At 36.2% G+C, this 21,017-nt stretch overlaps 2 protein-coding genes, 1 long non-coding RNA gene and 2 pseudogenes across 3 annotated transcripts; 1 reads left to right on the top strand and 4 right to left on the bottom strand.

Annotated features, from left to right (window-relative positions):
- Nucleotides 1-513: 513 nt before the first annotated feature.
- On the bottom strand, nt 514-3,734 carry LOC149209019 (alpha-galactosidase-like; annotated as a pseudogene).
- A 1,028-nt stretch (nt 3,735-4,762) lies between these two features.
- LOC149209018 (uncharacterized) lies at nt 4,763-5,889 on the top strand. Its single transcript, XR_016252175.1, has 2 exons — nt 4,763-5,189; nt 5,378-5,889. It is a non-coding gene; the product is annotated as an uncharacterized LOC149209018 (long non-coding RNA).
- A 5,184-nt stretch (nt 5,890-11,073) lies between these two features.
- On the bottom strand, nt 11,074-11,895 carry LOC149209017 (CBS domain-containing protein CBSCBSPB3 pseudogene; annotated as a pseudogene).
- A 1,055-nt stretch (nt 11,896-12,950) lies between these two features.
- On the bottom strand, nt 12,951-13,442 carry LOC149209016 (uncharacterized). The gene is made up of 2 exons (XM_089398496.1): nt 13,427-13,442; nt 12,951-13,243 (listed from the first exon to the last, which is right to left on the bottom strand). Exons 1-2 carry the CDS (start codon nt 13,440-13,442, stop codon nt 12,951-12,953), a joined length of 309 nt encoding a protein of 102 aa, XP_089254622.1.
- Nucleotides 13,443-15,443: 2,001 nt separating this feature from the next.
- On the bottom strand, nt 15,444-15,932 carry LOC149209015 (uncharacterized). Its single transcript, XM_089398494.1, has one exon. The coding sequence runs from the start codon at nt 15,930-15,932 to the stop codon at nt 15,444-15,446; it is 489 nt and encodes a 162-aa protein (XP_089254620.1).
- Nucleotides 15,933-21,017: the final 5,085 nt, after the last annotated feature.

Here is a 21,017-nt window from a genome sequence, read left to right as displayed (position 1 = left end):
TTATAATTATCCCATCACTAATTTGACAACTAAATTATCATAAATTTTCTTACCATTTAAAAATATATTAATTTTAATCTAAATATAAAATATAAAAATAAACAATGTCTTTCTAGTTTATTCCAAAAAAGCAAAAAAAGATTGTTTATGGCATTGTCATAATGTTTTACTTGAGTAACTCTTTGTAGCCAAAAATTACGGACCATATAACTTTAAACTCCAATGTCTTTCTAGTTTATTCCAAAAAAGCAAAAGAAGATTGTTTATGGCATTGTCATAATGCTTTACTTGAATAAGTCTTTGTAGCCAAAAATTACAATCCATATAACCTTAAACTACACTGTCTTTCTAGTTTATTCCAAAAAAGCAAAGGAAGATTGTTTATGGCATTGTCATAATGCTTTACGTAAATAACTCTTTGTAGCCAAAAATTACAGACCATATAACCTTAAACTAGAATTCCCTTTATAGTTCTTGGTCCTCCGCTGTAGAATTGTAAGCTTTCCTGTGAGTTTAGCCTGAGGTCGGCGTTAGAATGTACATTTTGACGGCATGTGAATCAACAGTTGATGTGAGATTGCCTTGTAAATTTGATGGAAGGTATGAATGCTGCAATGTTAAAACGAGATAAGGTGTCATAATCACTCCATAATTTTCCTAAATGTGAAATCCGCTCATGGTAACGATATTGATGATAATAATTTTTGCATATGTAATGAGAAATATAATAGAGGAAGAAAAAAAAGCCATACAGCCCACAAATCTCTAGCTTGAACCATGGCATTGGAGGGAAGGCCAATGTCTCCCCAACTGGCAGTTATAGCAGCTTGTGAACCGCCTCTATTCCATAGGATTACAGCAACTCTGTTATTGGACATTGGCCCAGCCCATACCTGCAGTTTTTTATATGTTCAAAAATACATGAGAAAATATTTCAAAATTACAGTATATATTTTAACATTAAAGGCCCAAAAGAGAGAATGCATAAAAAGCATAAGAAAGATAGCACATACAAATATTGAAACTGTGCATACATTTCGACATAATCTGAGACTCCACAAAGTTTGATATTATTCATGGTACATATAATACATAGAATGCTGAGACAGAATCCATCTTCACATAAGTTAAATATTCAACCAACAAGAATCACATACCTCGAGATGCCCTTGCTGGCTGACTTTCTTCCCTTGAACTCCTAATGGGTCTGTACAAATCCATAAGAGTATGAAGATATCAATCAACTCAGAATATATTTTGAAATTAATACTAAAAAATACTTGTTTTAAAAGATTTTATAAATCTGACCTTGGTTAACACTAATGACTTCCCTGTTGCTTAGAATCTCTAGTGTTTCTGAGGTTGCAGACCTTATATCACATCCAATCAGAAGGGGTGCCTGCAGGATATAAGATTGCTAACTAAATCAACATGAAACATTGAAATTAAGATGTTTGCATTCTACAATGTGTCTGAAATTAAGATGTTTGCATTCTACAATGTGTCTATATATAAAAGAGAGTAATTTATTGACTCCGTGAATTCTGCTATGCATACTCTGTTTTGTTCTGTTATTGTTCCTATTCTGTTTCGTTCTGTTATTGTTCCTATACTGTTTTGTTCTAGCGATCAACTGTTATGAGAGAGATGTATTGGTTACTTTTGAGTTGTTTTCAGTTTTATGAAATACCATTTGTTACCTTGATCAAAGCCCATATGCTGAAGTGTGACCGGTATTCTGCAATGCTCATATTGCCATTTCCAACCTCCAACATGTCGGGATCTGATTCCAGCAATGACCAAAAACAAAACTCAAATTGGTAAGAGAGGTTGAAATTTATCATGGAATATAAGCAGAACAAAGCTTTCTTTGTCGTGAGGGTCCAAAGTTTCCCTTCAATACAATTTATATAATATCAATAAAGCTGTAATTTACCATTCCATCCACCAGGCCCTGCATAAGCTGCCCATTGGTCATTGTGGTCAGCATGAGACGCCATGCTGGAGAAACAAGCTACAGTTAGAATACTCATGAAAAGCCATTAAATATCTATCATACATAGGAATGCATATTGTTCAGTTTCAACCTTCAAGAAGACAATATACACTCCCCATGAACCTATACTGTCCATTACCTATGCCAGTTGTCTCGAATGTCTCCTGTAGTTCTCCAGCTATTTGCGATCTTGGGTGCCCGCAGCCCAAGTTGCAGGATGCTCGAAACCCCTGCAGGATCAAACACAAACTGCCTGTAACGTCTGACTGGCGGTAAAAACCAAGCTTCTAGGTGACGTTTCTCCTTTGCTTAAACACAAGATTATTAACAAAAGCAACTTACCAGTCACACATTGAATAGAATATAGGACGACCGGCGTTACTAATAGCTTTGCTCATTTTTGTGTGCCTGTATATTTTTCATAAAAGTTAAACATCAATGTTAGATAGCTAGCAGTCTAGATCCATCTATGAAAGCTTGTTGATTAAAAATAGCACAAATAATATATACCTCTCCCTAGGGTTTGTGGCATCATGATTGCAATGATCATATTTTAAATAATCTACTCCCTGAACATTCATCCATAACGTAACCAACCATTTTTTAGTATTGCAATGATCGCATGATTCAAGTTCAAAACCTTAGCCAGAAATTGAGAAAACTTAATTTTACAGGAGGTTTAGCTTACCCATGAAGCAAACGTTTTAGCATCTTGTTCCTCATATCCAAGGGAGCCTGGCATGGTTTTACTGCATGTTAAATATCTGGCAAAACATACCAAACACAAAATCAATTTGAATTCACAGATAAAACCAGAATGAATCAGAATTTTGATATCTTAAGAATGGTTTTGATTTATCTAATATTTTATTTACACTGACCCAGCACTAGAATATATTCCAAATTTGAGTCCTTTGGAGTGTACGTAGTCTGCTAGGGCCTTGATTCCGGAAGGAAACTTTGAAGCTTTAGCAACCAAATTACCCTGACATTCCATATGCTCGCTTTCAGTTAACCGGAGGTTCTGATCCTTGATTAAACAATTTATAAATCTAAAACAAGTGAAGGAGCCTTTTAATTTACCTGAGCATCTCGGTTCAACTCACCCCAACAGTCATCTGATGGTCGATTTGCACAAGCATGAGTTTAACGATATAAAACTAGCTACTAGATGACCGTCAATTTGTATATATATATATAGATATTTATGCTGCTTATAATGAAGATATGGAATTATATAAGTTACCTATATTCACATAGTCATATCCAACTTTGGATAATCCAGTGGAAACCATTGCATCAGCTGCATCATAGATATTCATAATAAGGTAAACAAATCATTCTAAGCGGATTATTTCTTTCGATCACTGACCAAAAACTATTTTAAATGACTGTTTAGAAACCGGATAATCAAGATACCTGTTTCACGAATAGTATTTTCATCAACCGTGCAACGGAAACGATTCCAACTGTTCCAGCTGAGTACAGAACACACCCAATCTATATATACATGAGTATTTGTGTATTATACTACATAATTATATAATAGCAAATATGCCAACAGCTTATTATTGAGAAGACATTACCCCATCTGAGGCGTCTTGCCAAGCCCATTAGATAACAAACGCCTACGAATTGGACGAGCTCCATTGGTCTGATCCCACAAGCCATTTAGAAAAAGAAACAGGAGAAAGATAGAGACCGTCTTCCTGAAAGACGGGAGAAAAATCGATACCATCTTCCTCAAAGTATAAAACTAAAGAATTGCAATATAACTGCAGGTCTAAGGTCCCCGAATCTTGTCACAATATCCTGCTTATTTCCACCCTTAAATATACATGCATTCGATATTTATCGTTCACAAATCAGCCTGCAAAGTATTTGATGAACTAATAAAACAGGTAGCAGCATTGCCTCATAATGTGTGGACTAGCTTGATCTAGAATTAGTGAATGATCTACCAGCATGCGTAAGAGTTTCAACAACATTACCACTACCTGTAGCAGTGGCACTTGGAGTTCAAGTAGATTGAAATCTACATATATAATTGTTGCCTCCACTTTTGGCATTGCCTCATAAAACGTACAGACTAGTTTGATCTAGAATTAGTGAATGATCTACCAGCATGCATAAGAATTTCAGCAGCACTACCACTACATGTACCAGAGGCACTTGTAGTTCAATATATTGAAATCTAGATATGGAACTATTACTTCCACTTTAAGCAGTTTTCTTTAGTTAATCTTTTCGTTATTTTTGCTCAAAATTAAATAACCAGGGTCACACTATAAAATTCTAACAGAAAAAAGTCAAAATATGTATTAGTTAAACCAGTTAAACCATACCAATTTAAAATACTTAATAATATCTATTTTGAAATCCTGACAGAAAAATATAAAATATCAAAATATCTATTAGTTAAACCAGATAAAACCATGCCAATTTATGGCGAGCCATATTTCCCATGCTATCGGGCCATAAATGAACGGCGGGTGTATATGCCCACCGTTCGATTTCGGCCTTAGCAAAATCGAATGGTGGGCATATACACCCGCCGTTTATAATACTTAATAATATCTATTTTAACAATATCTATTAGTTAAACCAATTAAACCATGCTAATTTACTTAATTTTTAATAAAAAAATCGGTGTGTCTCTGTTCTCTACGCCGTACACTACACCGCGCCATGTATCAATCTATCTGACTATCTATTAGTTAAACCAGTTAAACCATGCGAATTTAAAATACTTAATTTTTAATTAAAAAGAAAACGGTCTGTGTCTGTTCTTTACGCCGTACACGACACCGCGCCAAATACCAATCTGTCTGACTGCTCAGATAATTTCATGGTCGATTTCGCCCGTTCTCAAAGGCGTTCGAGATCAGGCGCAGCCCGAGATAAATGTACCCAAGGTCGGGCCATCCGGAGGTCTAGATCTTCGCCCCAAATCAAGATCTGGTTAAACAAGACATGGAGAGAGAAGGCAGAATTCTATTGAGTAGAAAAGGGTTTTCAGAGCTTTTTGCCAGAGAATGGATTCCCCACCTTTGCCTGTTACAATGACCCCAACCTCTATGGGACACCCTCCTTAGAATACCCCGAATTGCTCAAGGACTCAATTCATGCAGGTTACCTATGGGACCCAGACAAGAGGGCCTTGTTGCCTAATCTGGATGCATTGAGGCAGAAGGTAAGCCCTTGGTTGGCTGAAAGTTTCAGAGGAACTGTTATGTCAGAAAGCCCTGTTGTCGCCGAGGCTTGCATGTATTAAATGTCCCCTGATGAGGATTTCATTATTAATTTCTTGCCATTGACAGAGACTGACATGTCAACAACATCTAAGTCCTCTATTTTAATCGCCTCTGGGTTCTTTGATAGGACGAATAATGGTTGATCTTGCCCTCACAGGAGAAGCTCATGGGGTGCCCCTGCAGTATTTTTCGATTGAACGTTTTCTTCAGAATCCGCAGGGTAATCCCAAAGAATATGAGGAACATGTTTCTCCTTATCTGTGTACCACATCGTCATAAAGGTACAAATATACTGAAAATAATCGTAACACTACTTGAATTTGATATTGTTCATTTCAGTTTTCCTTGATGAACTAGCATTTTCTGTGGGTTAGATTCAGAGTGAATGGAAGTATATGTAAATGTTTATAAAAATCACTACTCTTCTTAAGATCAGAGTCACAATGGATATGCTAGCTCTCCTTGCTTATATGGTGCAGGGAATCTTTTGTGCCTGTCCTTTGGCTCTATGATATATATGTGCTTTTTTTTTCTCTGTTGAAGCTAGCAACTACATCAAATGCTTGTCTATGTAAAAGAATCAAAGGAGCTTAGAGTGCTTGTCATTTTACCGGAATAAAGATCACTATGTTTTTTTTTCTCTGTTGAAGCTAGCAACTACATCAAATGCTTTTCTATGTAAAAGAATCAAAGGAGCTTAGAGTGCTTGTCATTTTACCGGAAGCAGCAGTAGATTAGTATGTTAGACATATTTTCTTTCAGATTCAGTATGATTATGTCCATGATGACTGAAGATGGAAAATTAGTTCTGTTTCTATGAATGGTCGTTTTCCATTATCTAAGAGAGCATTGCACTACATGCTTTCAAATCAAATTTTCAAAGAGATAAGTTTAAACATGCCATTTTTGGGATTTGTAATTGCAACTATTACTAGAATACAGCCATGTAATTGTTGGTGAAATTGCAACTTTTTATTATTGGAATTGCATTTATGAATGTATAAAAGGATTCAGCTTTCTGAAAAATCCCCCTAAACCTGGACTGTGCAATCTCAATCACTAATATTTACAATTCCAACAATTCTTCTAAAATTTTACCAAATTTTGATAAAACTGGTCAGAATAATGTTCCCAGAAAAAATAACAAATAAGAATGTTTACTATACTGCTTTTCAAACATTTATCAATAATATTCCTTGTTGAATTTTGTCCTGGAAGCGTCCCCTTTACATTTTATGGATTGAATGAGTGTTCAGGTTGTATCCTTTCAGGTTTTAACAAAGTTGATTTCTGTAATTGCATATTGTTAAATGCTTAAGGTCCAAATCAAATGTCATTAAATTTGTGTTATTGCACCTCTGCTCTTCTATATAGAAGAGATGTTGTAATGTCATGTTCTGTCTTGTTTTCCTTTGCCACTCATTATTGTTGAAATTGTAGTCTTATTGGCTTAAATCAAATATATCTTAATTTGAAATTCAATTCATGAAAGACTATCCCCATCTATCCATACGCTTGCAATCCATTTCTCTAGCACCCAAGTGGATAGCATATTTCCATTAAATTACCTATCACATTGAAGATGGACACAGATATCCTGGCCGGCAGTTTTCCTTGGACACAGATATCCTGGCCGGCAGTTTTCCTGTTTCATCGTCTGAACTTCGAATTTAAAAAAGCAAACAATTCTTGAACGAATCTAGCAACTTTGGGTAGTGTTCATGTGACATACCCAGTTCCGTCTATTTGCTTTTGATTGGAGTTATAAGGCTGATACAATTCCGTGCAATAGCCGTGTCGGTCCATTGCTCCTGACTTCAACTTTCCCCTCGTGGGCAGGAGGAGAGGGCTCTGTTGTGGACCTCGCACCTTTAACATGCACTGTGGTATTCATCATACACTCGACACTAATGAAGGAGTAGTCAACAAATATGTCTACTCCATCACAATATTTCCGTCCATAATGCCTTGCTCAATCTATTATGCTCACTTCTCTAATGCTTAATGGATTTGCAGTTTTGGATTTTCCAATATTTAATACCGACCAATTTATATAAATTTGGAAACAGACAGGGCCTTGTGAAAGTGGCAGGGGAATGCTTTAGGGCCTGTCAGCATAATATGGCAAAATTCATTTGACGTGACAGATGATGACCGGTAACTTGAAATTACAAGAAGACATTTTTTTGTATTTTGAGGAGAATTGTTTTAAAATAGCATCTTCAACCAGCATTTTCATTAAATTTGAGAGAGATCCATAATTCGATTAGAATTCACAAGTCCAAGACCGGAAAAGAGAGAACATGTCACGATCCTCGTGAATCATGTCACCAATTTGCAGTGTGCATTTAATCATTTGGATGTTATTCTAAAAAAGAAATAAACATCGACCAATCACAATCTTCAATTCCATTCTCGTCCCATGATCGACTTGGGATGAAAGCTGAAACCAAGCCAACTGCCACTAGAATCAGGAGTACTATACGTAAGACATTACCTTCCAATGAAACACACACGCAGACATATATAATATTTTTCAGATAGAAGAGATAAGAGGGGAGGGTCTGGGCTTCAAAATTGGATATCCTTACCAAAACAACATTCATAATCAATGATGGGGCGCATGAGCACTTGTATTACCAGAATGAATCAAAAGTTTCCTATATAGGCCTCATAACTGATGCATTTCCTCTTCCGAACGCAAGTGTTACTTTTTTGTCTTATTTCAAAGAACTCAGAATCACCCTCAGAAGGCGGGTGTTTCAGCTGCACATCATGTGTATTTGAAGAGTCAACATTTGCTAGCCATTGTGAATCAACTTCAAGTTTACCCATCGAGAAAAGATGACCACTGTCTTCATATAAGACATTTGGTGCCTTTTGACGACTAGGAAAAAGTGGCCTCTTGAAGCATGGATCAGCCACCCTTTGATCATTGGCCGGAGCATACTCAAATGCACTCTGGCCCAGATTTACCAACATAGTCACATCATAGTTGGCTGCAATTATTGGGTACAGAGGATTACTAAACTCATTTAATTTGCACGTCAGAGAGTAAACCTGCTTGCCATATAATGTGTAATAAATTCTTCTGTTTTCAAGATCAAAGCCACATCCACTGACAGTGTTCACAGCACCTCAAGCTCTTTTCATAGAAGTTAAATTATGCTGCTCTGTCTCACCATCTACATGAGCCATCCCTGCATCAACACCCACATTATATTACAATCCAAATTCCAACCTTCATGTGGATACAATATGGAACTGTAAAACAAATACAGCATTCATTTCATAGTTGGAGATATAAAAAATGTGTTAATCATTATTATGGGATAAGGTATTGACTGTCAAATATGCATAGCGCCTTCAAAGGAACTCATGAAAAAGAGCAACAAGCATGCATTCTTCAAAGCGGTGGCTAATGCAAACCCAATTCATTGATTTTGGTTCTATGCAAATTGTAGAAATTTAATCCTATTTCTCTGCAGCTAGAATGATAATTACACAAGGACAATCAACCGTTGGGATTAATATCATCATATACAAAAGGTCATTCATTATCCAGACGAGGGTGGATGCTTATAACTTCAGCGCTTAAAAGATAGGTTGACAAAACCTAAACTAGAAAATTCAATAAATGACAACCAGGCTGACCTCAATGTGCAGACAATATAAACATGCCTGAACAATATGGAAGGGTTATCTTGTGAATGTGGGTTTCTTGCATGCTTCTTGAAAGAGGTTAAATGTAGCTAAAGGTTAGATTTGCTTCTATCCAGTGAAAGTTTTCACTTAGCTTCAGGCAAGCATAATTAGTGGACTCTTGATGTGTGAATTTCCATCTTCAATCAATAACCGTCACTGTTTACATTGAAGTTCCCTGCAGTCTAGTATTATATCCTTCTTTGTTGTTTTCCTTTGCCACTCATTATTGTTGGAATTGTAGTCTTATTGGCTTAAGTAAAATATATCTTGAGGGTTCTTGGGTCGTTATAATTCCATGGAAACTCTTGCCATTTTAATTTGAAATTCAATTCATGAAAGACTCTCCCCATCTATCCATACGATTGCAATCCTTTTCTCTAGAACCCAAGTGGATAGTATATTTCCATTAAATTACCAATGACATTGAAGAGGGACACAGATATCCTGGCTGGTAGTTTTCCTGTTTCATCATCTGAACTTCGAATTTAAAAAGGAAAACAATTCTTGAACGCATCTAGCAACTTTGGGTAGTGTTCATGTGACATACCCAGCTCCGCCTGTTTGCTTTTGATTGGAGTTATAAGGCTGATACAATTCCATGCAATAGCCGTTGGTCCATTGCTCCTGACTTCAACTTCCCCCTCTTGGGCAGGAGGAGAGGGCTCCGTTTTGGACCTCACACCTCTAACATGCACTGTGGTATTCATCATACATTCGACACTAATGAAGGAGTAGTCAACAAATATGTCTACTCAATCACAATATTTCTGTCCATAATGCCTTGCTCAATCTATTATGCTCACTTCTCTAATGCTTAATGGATTTGCAGTTTTGGATTTTCCAATATCTAATACCGACCAATTTATACAAGTTTGGACACAAATATAGATAAAATATGAAAATCCAGATTACATTATTAATCAAATGCAATTACATATATACAAGAAGTGTTGTCTCAAGATAGGTAGGCTATCTTGGACACACAATTTGTTGATTGAGAGATTATCTCAACCACACACCAATCTAGGAAATAGATCCTAACTACTAGGAACATACTCCTTTACTTAGTAAGAATCACAACTAAGACAAGTAGGAATTAGATATTCCAACACTTCCTCTTAATGAGTACTTGTCTCCATATCAATATGTAAAATCTAGTTGTGGTCAAATATACCAAAAAAAATATATTGATGTCCATATAAAAGAACAACCATCCATCGGAATGCATGGGTACTAACTGCTGCAACCGCCAGTCTTATAGGATGTCCTTCGCATACATGGTTCTTTCAACCATTATAACTGCACACCTGTACCTGTACTTGTAAATCCCCCTCCAATATCATCATGGGTTTTATCGGATTACCCGTAACCATGCTATGGGTTTTATCGGATCACCCTCAACCATGCCACCAAGGGCTCTTAGCCACCAAGGCTAAACACAGCCACCAAGGCTCACTCAGCCACGAAGGCTCATGTCAACCACGAAAGCACTCAAGCCACTCTTGGCCACAACCTTGCCACTAGGGCACTCCAGCCACTAAGTCTCCCCAAAGACCCGACTCAACCAGGCCGAGGGTTTTCTCGGCTAACCCTAAACCATACCAACAAGAATCTCTGTCCCACTTCACTCTTACATGTGGTTTCTGGCTTACCACAAACCGACACTGCAAATACAAAGTGGTTTTTAGATTACCACGAACTGTATGGGGTTACACATGCCTTACAAGGCTTACATTTCACACTCCAACTCTGGAGTTACCAGGTACACAGTTTACAAAGACAACTACAAAACACCCTAGACATGCTTACTAATAAAATGTGACTCATAAAATAACATGCTAGTGAGTCTATTCCATAAACTCACAATAATTCACACAAATTCGATTGTCCATCATCTTCCAATCTCTGATGCAGCTCCTCTAATGCCATATCTAATGCCATCTTCACTGTCATGTCTTCATCATATCCCATGGTTAATCATTTCTACAAATAAATTTGTCTATTGTTGGAATGGCCAATTCCAACAGAGACACAAATGTATGACAATAGTTGGCCAAACTAAATGCCACTATATTCTTTTAACCAGAATTACATCACCAACATAACAAAAATAAAATTTTAACAATGGCATTCTCCTATTCGTTGAACAACAGCAGAAGAAAGCTCTGTCAAGCTCTCAAATCCACAGTTGAAACGATGAATGCGCCCCTTAGAATCGCGCAACTTAAAATCAAATGTATTCACAAGACCTAACAATGGATATCCTAATTTTACTAATTCTGTACCATCAACTCACTGCCTTGGAGAGAAATCACTGTGACCATCCTCATCAATCTCCGGTGGCTCTAATGTCAGAGTCGAATCCCAAAATTTCTGCATTATTGTGCTTGCTATGTCACTTGCAGCACAGCTTGAACCTCCCACCATGGCCATGGCTGCATGTGTTAGCTTTTCAACGAGGGTTGATTCTAGATAAAGGTTGTGTGCAACAATCCGTGTAAGCAAATCCTTTGAAGTTAGAATTCCTAGAGGCTTATTCCCAGTTGTAACGATGACTGAATTGACTCAAAATTCACGCATCTTCTTTGCAGCCATATACACAGATTCAGATGGTGAAATTGTTGCCACCTTTGTATTTTCTGCGATGACTGTTGATAAAGTGGGCCTAAATATTTGTTCCCGTAGTGTTTCAATAAAAGAACTGGGAGCATCTCCAAATTGTCTTTCAATGCCTTCGACGGTAGCAGCAATAGCACTGCCCTTTTCCGCGACCTTTTCCATCTTTGCTATGGTGTCATAGAGGCACTTCGTTATATCAAGCAGAGCAATGACCTTGCCATTTTCCACAACTGGCAAGTGTCTAAACTTCACATCAATCATCTTCTCGAGGGCATCTACGGCAGAAGACTCCGCCATGACAAAGATGGGATTCCGCGTCATGACCTTTGAAACTGGTGTGTCGTGAGGCTTCAAACACAGGCTTCACAAACATAGAAACCAGAGATCTACCCAAATCCAAATCTTGAGTCTCTTGATGGACAAACTAAAAACTAAAGAAAATACTCTTTTATTTCTTTAGCCGAGGATGGACCAAGCCCACAAGGGGCCAGGCCATCAGGGCTCTGATACCAAGATAAAATATGAGAATCCAGATTACATTATTAATCAAATGCAATTACATATATACAAGAAGTGTTGTCTCAAGATAGGTAGGCTATCTTGGACACACAATCTATTGGTTGAGAGATTATCTCAACCACACACCAATCTAGGAAATAGATCCTAACTACTAGGAACAGACTCTTTTACTTAGTAAGAATCACAACTAAGACAAGTAGGAATTAGATATTCCAACAGACATTGCCTTGTGAAAGTGGCAGTGGAATGCTTTAGCGTCTGTCAGCATAATATGGCAAAATTCATTTGATGTGACAGATGATGCCTGGTAACTTGAAACTACAAGAAGACATTTTTTGTATTTTGAGGAGAATTGTTTTAAAATAGTATCTTCAACCAGCATTTTCATTAAATTTGAGAGAGATCCATAATTCGATTAGAATTCACAAGTCCTGAAAAGAGAGAACATGTCATGATCCTCGTGAATCATGTCACCAATTTGTAGTGTGCATTTAATCTTTTGGATGTTATTCCAAAAAGGAAATGAACATTGCCTAGTTGTTTAAATGACCAATCACAATTCTTCAATTCCATTCTCGTCCCATGATCGATTTGGGATGAAAGCTGAAACCAAGCCAGCTGCCACTAGAATCAGGAGTACTATACATAAGACATTACCTTCCAATGAAACACACACACAGACCTATATAATATTTTCCAGATAGAAGAGATAAGAGGGGAGGGTCTGGGCTTCAAAATTGGATATCCTTACCAATCTCAGGAACAAAGAGATGAACTAGAGAAGTATAATGAGACAAAAATAGAACTCTACTATCATGCATTTGGCAAAAAATCCCATATATGGACAAGTTCTATATTTACTTATTCGCATCGAGGGCAATCTCAAAGAACTCAGAATCACCCTCAGAAGGCAGGCGTTTCAGCTGCACATCATATGTATTTGAAGAGTCAACATTTGCTAGCCATTGTGAATCAAGTTTACCCATCGAGAAAAGATCACCACTGTCTTCATATAAGACACCTGGTGCTTTTTGACGACTAGGAAAAAGTGGCCTCTTGAAGCATGGATCAGCCACCCTTTGATCATTGGCCAGAGCATACTCAAATGCATTCTGGCCCAGATTTACCAACGCAGTCACATCATAGTTGGCTGCAATTATTGGGTACAGAGGATTACAAAACTCATCTAATTTTCAGGTCAGAGAGTAAACCTGCTTGCCATTTAATGTATAATAAACTCTTCTGTTTTCAGGATTAAATCCACATCCAGTGACAGTGTTCACAACACCTCAAGCTCTTTTCATAGAAGTTAAATTATGCTACTCTGTCTCACCATCTACATGAGCCATCCCTGCATCAACACCCACATTTTATTTCAATCCAAATTCCAACCATCATGTGGATACAATATGGAACTGTAAAACAAATACAGCATTCATTTCATAGTTGGAGATATAAAGAATGTGTTAATCATTATTAAGGCATAAGATATTGACGGTCAAATATGCCAAATATGCATAGCGCCTTCAAAGGAACTCATGAAAAAGAGCAAACCCAATTCATTGATTTTGGTTCTATGCAAACTGTAGAAATTAAATCTTATTTCTCTGCAGCTAGAATGATAATTACATAAGGACAATCAACCGTTGGGATTAATATCATCATATACAAAAGGTCATTCATTATCCAGACGAGGGTGGATGCTTATAACTTCAGGGCTAAAGGGATAGGTTGAAAAAACCTAAACTAGAAAATTCAATAAATGACAACCAGGCTGACCTCAATGTGCAGACAATATAAACAGGCCTGAATAATATGGAAGGGTTATCTTGTGAATGTGGGTTTCTTGCATGCTTCTTGAAAGAGGTTAAATGTAGCTAAAGGTTAGATTTGTTTCTATCCAGTGAAGGTTTTCACTTAGCTTCAGGCAAGCATAATTAGTGGACTCTTGATGTGTGATTTCCATCTTCAATCAATAACTGTCACTGTTTACATTGAAGTTCCCTGCAATCTAATATTATATCCTTCTTTCACAACAGTTGTTTTCCTTTGCCGCTCATTATTGTTGGAATTGTAGTCTTATTGGCTTAAATCAAATATATCTTGAGGGTTATTGGGTCGTTATAATTCCGTGGAAACTCTTGCCATTTTAATTTTGAATTTCAATTCATAAAAGACTATCCCCATCTATCCATACGGTTGCAATCCATTTCTCTAGAACCCAAGTGGATAGCATATTTCCATTAAATTACCAATGACATTGAAGATGGACACAGATATCCTGGCTGGCAGTTTTCCTGTTTCATCCTCTGAACTTCGAATTTAAAAAAGCAAACAATTCTTGAATGAATCTAGCAACTTTGGGTAGTGTTCATGAGACATACCTAGTTCCTCCTGTTTGCTTTTGATTGGAGTTATAAGGCTGATACAATTCCATGCAATAGCCGTTGGTCCATTGCTCCTGACTTCAACTTCCCCCTCTTGGGCAGGAGGAGAGGGCTCTGTTGTGGACCTCACACCTCTAACATGCACTGTGGTATTCATCATACACTCGACACTAATGAAGCAGTAGTCGACAAATATGTCTACTCAATCACAACAATATTTTTGTGCAGAATGCCCTGTTCAATCTATTATGCTCCTCTAATGCTTAATGGATTTGCAGTTTTGGATTTTCCAATATTTAATACCGACCAATTTATACAAATTTGAAAACAGACATTGCCTTGTGAAAGTGGCTGTGGAATGTTTTAGGGCCTGTCAGCATAATGTGGGAAAATTCAATTGACGTGACAGATGATGCCTGGTAACTTCAAACTACAAGAGATTTTTTTTGTATTTTGAGGAGAATTGTTTTAAAATAGTATCTTCAACCAGCATTTTCATTAAATTTGAGAGAGATGCATAATTCGATTTGAATTCACAAGTCCTGAAAAGAGAGAACATGTCATGATTCTAATGAATCATGTCACCAATTTGCAGCGTGCATTTAATATTTTGGATGTTATTCCAAAAAGAAATGAATATCGCTTGTTTAATGACCAATCAGAATTCTTCAATTCCTTTCTCGTCCCGTGATCGATTTTGGCTGAAGGCTGGAACCAAGCTAGCTGCCACTAGAATCAGGAGTAGGAGTACTATACATAAGACATTGCCTTCCAATGAAACACACACGCAGAGCTATATAATATTTTCCAGATAGAAGAGATACGAGGGTCTGGGCTTCAAAATTGGATATCCTTACCAATCTCAGGAATAAAGAGATGAACCAAAGAAGTATAATGAGACAAAAATACAACTCTACTATGATGCATTTGGCAAAGAATCCCATATATGGACAAGTTCTGTATTTACTTATTTGCATCGAGGGCAATCTCAAAGAACTCAGAATCACCCTCAGAAGGCGGGCGTTTCAGCACATCATCTGTATTTGAAGAGTCAACATTTGCTAGCCATTGTGAATCAAGTTTACCCATCGAGAAAAGATCACCACTGTCTTCATATAAGACACCTGGTGCTTTTTGAGGACTAGGAAAAAGTGGCCTCTTGAAGCATGGATCAGCCACCCTTTGATCATTGGCCAGAGCATACTCAAATGCACTCTGACCCATATTTACCAACACAGTCACATCATAGTTGGCTGCAATTATTGGGTACAGAGGATTACTAAACTCATCTAATTTGCACGTCAGAGAGTAAACCTGCTTACCATTTAATATATAATAACCTGTTCTGTTTTCAGGATCAAATCCACATCCAATGATAGTGTTCACAGCACCCCAAGCTCTTTTCATAGAAGATAAATTATGCTGTTCTGTCTCACCATCTACATGAGCCATCCCTGCATCAACACCCACATTTTATTTCAATCCAAATTCCAACCTTCATGTGGATACAATATGGAACTGTAAAACAAATACAGCATTCATTTCATAGTTGGAGATATAAAGAACGTGTTAACCATTAGTAAGGGATAAGGTATTGACTGTCAAATATGCATAGCGCCTTCAAAGGAATTCATAAAAAAGAGCAACAAGCATGCATTCTTCAAAGCGCTGCTTATGCAAACCCAATTCATTGATTTTGGTTTTATGCAAACTGTAGAAATTTAATCCTATTTCTCTGCAGATAGCATGATAATTACACAAGGACAATCAACCGTTGGGATTAATATCATCATATACAAAAGGTCATTCATTATCCAGATGGGGGTGGATGCTTATAACTTCAGAGCTAAAAGGATAGGTTGACAAAACCTAAACAAGAAAATTCTTGCTAAAAACCCAAACTAGAAAATTCTTTGAGCTGAAACAACATGCATCATTTAGAATATGGGAAGAGTTGATGATGAAGGGAATATGCTAATTTCACAATATTTTGATCCATGGCCTATGTACTTTTACTCTATTTGTAAAAGAGTAATAATATACCGGTTGAATGATGTAAAGTGTTGTTACTAGGATTGACCTTAGCATAGTAAGTCCCTGGAAGCCACACTTAGCCTTTTTGCACACAGGCATCATCTTTGAATACACCATTGTGATTAAAAAAATTAAGCAGTCGGTGCACACCTTCCATGTCAGGGTGAGAGCATGGGTGTCTAGAAAACATGGAGTTATGCTTAAAGCCTGAAATTTACCAGCTCAAAAAGAAAGTCTATGCATATCAATAAGTAAAATGTAAGATTAATGGCTAAAATATCTCAAAATTTTCTTCCTTCCAAGACACAAGTTCCCTTCTTATTTAAGCAAAAAAAAAAAAATCTCAGTATTTGAGAAACACTAGAGCAATGCAAAGAGTTCAAAATGTGGGTTTGAACATATATGCCATTGTAGTGATAAATTGATATTCCCATGACTTCAGGTTTATGAATTTTGAGACCTTGTGGTCATTGTTAGATGATTAAAGTTATTGAAAGCCACAATAGAAGAACTGCACAAGTAGGAATATAGAAATCGATATTAGACAATAAATAATTGAATGTTCTTCTACCTTGCCCTTCCTTGCCTATATAAAATGGTACACTTCCATTTATATTTAAGAGAAATACATAAAAAGAGTAAGTAGGGTGCCAAAGAAATAAAACTTGCAAAAGTGGATGAAACTTGCCATAACAGGATTTCACAACCTCTTGCCCAACGATTCCACCAAACATAGCTGCCATGGGATTCAACACTTGATGGGAACCACTTGCAAAATGTTTGAATACATTTACAAAAAAAATTGATGTAAGGAAAAATATAATTTATATGATTTCTGATAACAATACATAAACAACAAACTAGCAGAAGACTACTAGTAGTAATTGAAGTTGGTCCATTCACTCTCTTCAAGAAACAATGGAGGAAAGAGAGCGCTGGGACAATCAGTCATGTAAAACAATATCAACATCCTTCCCTGAAAACTTATATGCAAAGGTTTACTCTCACATGATTATTTGTTGCAACACCTTTTCGAAGATATTTCAACAGTTATTGGGTTGTCAACGTCATTTCTCTACTGCCTTTCATTTGCAAATGAATAAATGGGTAGACCAAAGTAATAAATCACAGTTTCGTACAAACCCTATGTGTTTCTACACCAAAAATAAATAGTGGGATTCTTCTTTCCATGTCATAAAGCACATTTATAATTAGGCTATTATGGTTACCAGTGGTTGGCCCTTACATGCTACCCATCTCTCTTCCTCCAGCTGTCTCCCATCACCAACACAAGAAGCAGCACAAGGCATCCTTCTTTGTTTAGAAATTGGCTTGCATCCATTCCCAAGTATTTGATGATATTCACACCCCCTAGGCTTGCTATAAATCACTCCAGGACAAAAACCAAATGTTCAAACCTAAGTAATGAACTACAACCTATTACAAGCCCTTTGAATTCATTACACCAAAAATAAAAAGTGCAATTCTTATTTGCATGTCCTACAACACAATTATAATCAAGTTGTTATGGTTACCCGTGGTTGGCTCCATACAAGCTTCCCAACTCTCTTCCTCTAGTTGTCTCCCATCACCAGCGCAAGAAGCAACACAAGGTATCCTCTTTTTAGAAATTGGATCGCATCCATTCCCAAGTATTTGATGCTCTTCACACTCCCTCACCTTGCTACAAATAAATCCATAATAGACACCAATTGTCTGCACAATTTTACATAGGTGATTGAGTCTAATTTTATCTAGATAAACTGTGTTTTAAGGGGAAGTGACATCATAAACTCAAGCCCATCTACTATGGTCCCTGTACTATTTTGAAGCACGTTGGTGTGAATGCATGTCATTTAGATTTGCCTTGCCAGCTTTGCCTCCACAATGTGGTTAATGTTAATCATCTCAAGCCCTATGAACCTCCTATTCTGGAAGAGGAAGTTCACATTTCCCACCCACCTGATAAAATTATGGATTTTTAGCAGTTGTTGGAGGAAGACACACTACTAGACTTGTGCACCTGCTCCACTTGTTAGCAACAGACTATGACATATCTTGTTGGGCACCAAAGCCAGCTTCCTTCTTAGGACAAATGGTTGTCCTAGGTTTCTTTTGAACATAGCTTCCCGCCCCTTGTTGAGAAAGTGGGGTCATTTTTGCTAAAACAGTGAAGAATTGATGTGCCACATCTGACAATCATTTATAGCTAGTCTTTATAGTTAGTTGTAGGATAGTAAAGACATGGTTAATCTTGAGCACTATGCATTTTCGGTTTATATTATTTCTTAGTTAAAGTTGAAGTTTCTTCATTGCTGAATGAATTTTCACTTCAGAGATATGCCACTGACAATTGTCACTTTCAAGGATCTAATAGCTCACATGAAACTGTTGAATGAATTGTCACTTCAGGGATATGCCACTGACAATGGACACTTTGAAGGATGTAATAGCTCACATGAAACTATTGCTTATGATTTAAGACAATTGAATAGAATATTGTTTACTAATTTTTATCTTCAATAATTTTTTATATGTCACAATGCTTCTGGAATTTATGCCTTGCGACGTTTCCTTCGCAACATCTGGTGCAATTGCTAATTTACTCTACAATTGAAATATTCTCATGATAAACTATTTACTTAAAACTCCTTGTCTAGAACCATGATATCAAGAAAAAGGTTCTCAAGGCTTAAAGACTTTTTATTTAAACTATGAACATGTTTAAAGTTCGATAAAGTATATTTTTTAAATATTTTGTTTACTAAATTCTATATAAAGTTATTTATACGACTACTATAAAGTTGAAATTGTTTAATTTTTTTGGGTTTATAAATATTTTTAAATTTGTTTAGAGTTGAAATAGTTTAAGTTTTTTAAGGATTTATAAAAAGCTTTTTAATTTGTTTTTTTATAAGAATTGTAGTGTAGATTTTGGGTTTGTTAAAACATTTTGACTAATTTGTGATTTTATAGTTTAAGAAATTTTTTTATTGAGTAATTTAGTTAGTTATATGCTTTCCAGAGATAGAATAACTTATATATATATATATATATATATATGTTTTTTAGATCTCAACTTTGCATTTACTAGGAAGTTTATGTATCATAAACCATCTCACCTTCTTTATCCCCTAGGCATTTGAGGAGAGTTTATATGTCAAAATATCTTGATTCTTCATGAATTTGTCTTCATTAATTTGGGGACGATGTGATCAAACAACTTGTGAGGTACATAAACTACCTGCAAGTTTCTATTTTAGGTGCCAAAGTTTTACCATAAAATGCATGACTCTTCCTTTATGGTTTTTGATGACACTCTAACTATTCCATCTAATCTTGTTATTTAGTACCAAGTTCAAAATGTATTTGAAGCTAATAATTAAGAAATTTAGGTTCATATCCTTTTGAAGCCTAATATTTAAAAATCTAACAATGCCTAACATTAAGGGCAGGTCCCAGCGTTTTCTAAATGTTCCAATAGGATTCATCATAGGCATTTGAGAATATTCATCAATGATTTTAAAATCCCTAACCATGTTAAGGTCTCGACACAAAATGACATAGTCATTTGAGGCATTGACTTTGTTAAGTTTTCTACTTTTCCAAACAAAATAACAAACCTAAAAGTTGAATTTTGCTTGCAACACCAAAATCACATGTTTGAATTGATGGGTTAGATGATCGACTATTTGTTATTTAATCCTCTTTCCATTTTAATGATGTTTGAAAGTTTACATGATATCTTCAATGTTAACTAAATTTTTGTGTACCTTAACTAGATCTAGGAGGAGGATTGGACATTCATGCATGTTTCCTCATGCCCATTAGCAATTCAAATATAAATAACAAATATGAGACATCCACTATGTAGTATCAAAGATAAGCATTTCAAACTACCAAGGGTTTACAATGGTCACCTTCTAGATATTGGTTTTTGTCTTTTCCTTGAATAATTTCATATTTATTAGAGCCCCATTGCAACTAGTAGTTAGGATAATCACCATGCCAATGCATCCAATGGCCCAACATTTATAATGAACAATATTTAATTTATAAAATATCCAAAATAAGTAGGATAAATATATAAAATTCATATAGGATAAAATTGTATAATTGAGTATATGATAGATTGATCGCTACAATGAGCCTTGTGACAATATAATTATATTCATTGACCAATCATGAAGGTGAAGGGATGTGTCCCTTCAATTTGTTCCCTTTAAATGATGGTAATGATGATGATAACAATTTATGTATAATATACTCATTTCATTACCTCTCCCTTAAGATATTTTTTTTCTTCAAAGCTTTTTTGAAAAAAAGTTGTCTTCATTGTGGCTTCTAATGCATTTTCATGTTTTTTCACTGTGGTTGATGACACAAGATGTTATCATTTATGAAGTACTGAGAAAAAATGTTATAATGTGAAATCCTCAAACCATTGTAATTTGAACTACTATAATTTGTAAGATTATAAGAAATCACATTTGACCTTCTCTT

The sequence above is a fragment of the Pinus tabuliformis genome, chromosome 1_2 (assembly GCF_031772625.1).
Source record: "Pinus tabuliformis cultivar Carrire ecotype Pingquan chromosome 1_2, CPIR1, whole genome shotgun sequence".
Taxonomy (NCBI): domain Eukaryota; kingdom Viridiplantae; phylum Streptophyta; class Pinopsida; order Pinales; family Pinaceae; genus Pinus; species Pinus tabuliformis.
Note: the sequence above shows the minus strand (reverse complement) of the source record. Positions and strands in the feature narration are given on the sequence as shown.

Coding starts and splice junctions, on each gene's coding strand:
- LOC149209015 (XM_089398494.1), bottom strand. CDS start 15,932: ATGGCTCATGTAGATGGTGAGACAGAACAGCATAATTTATCTTCTATG.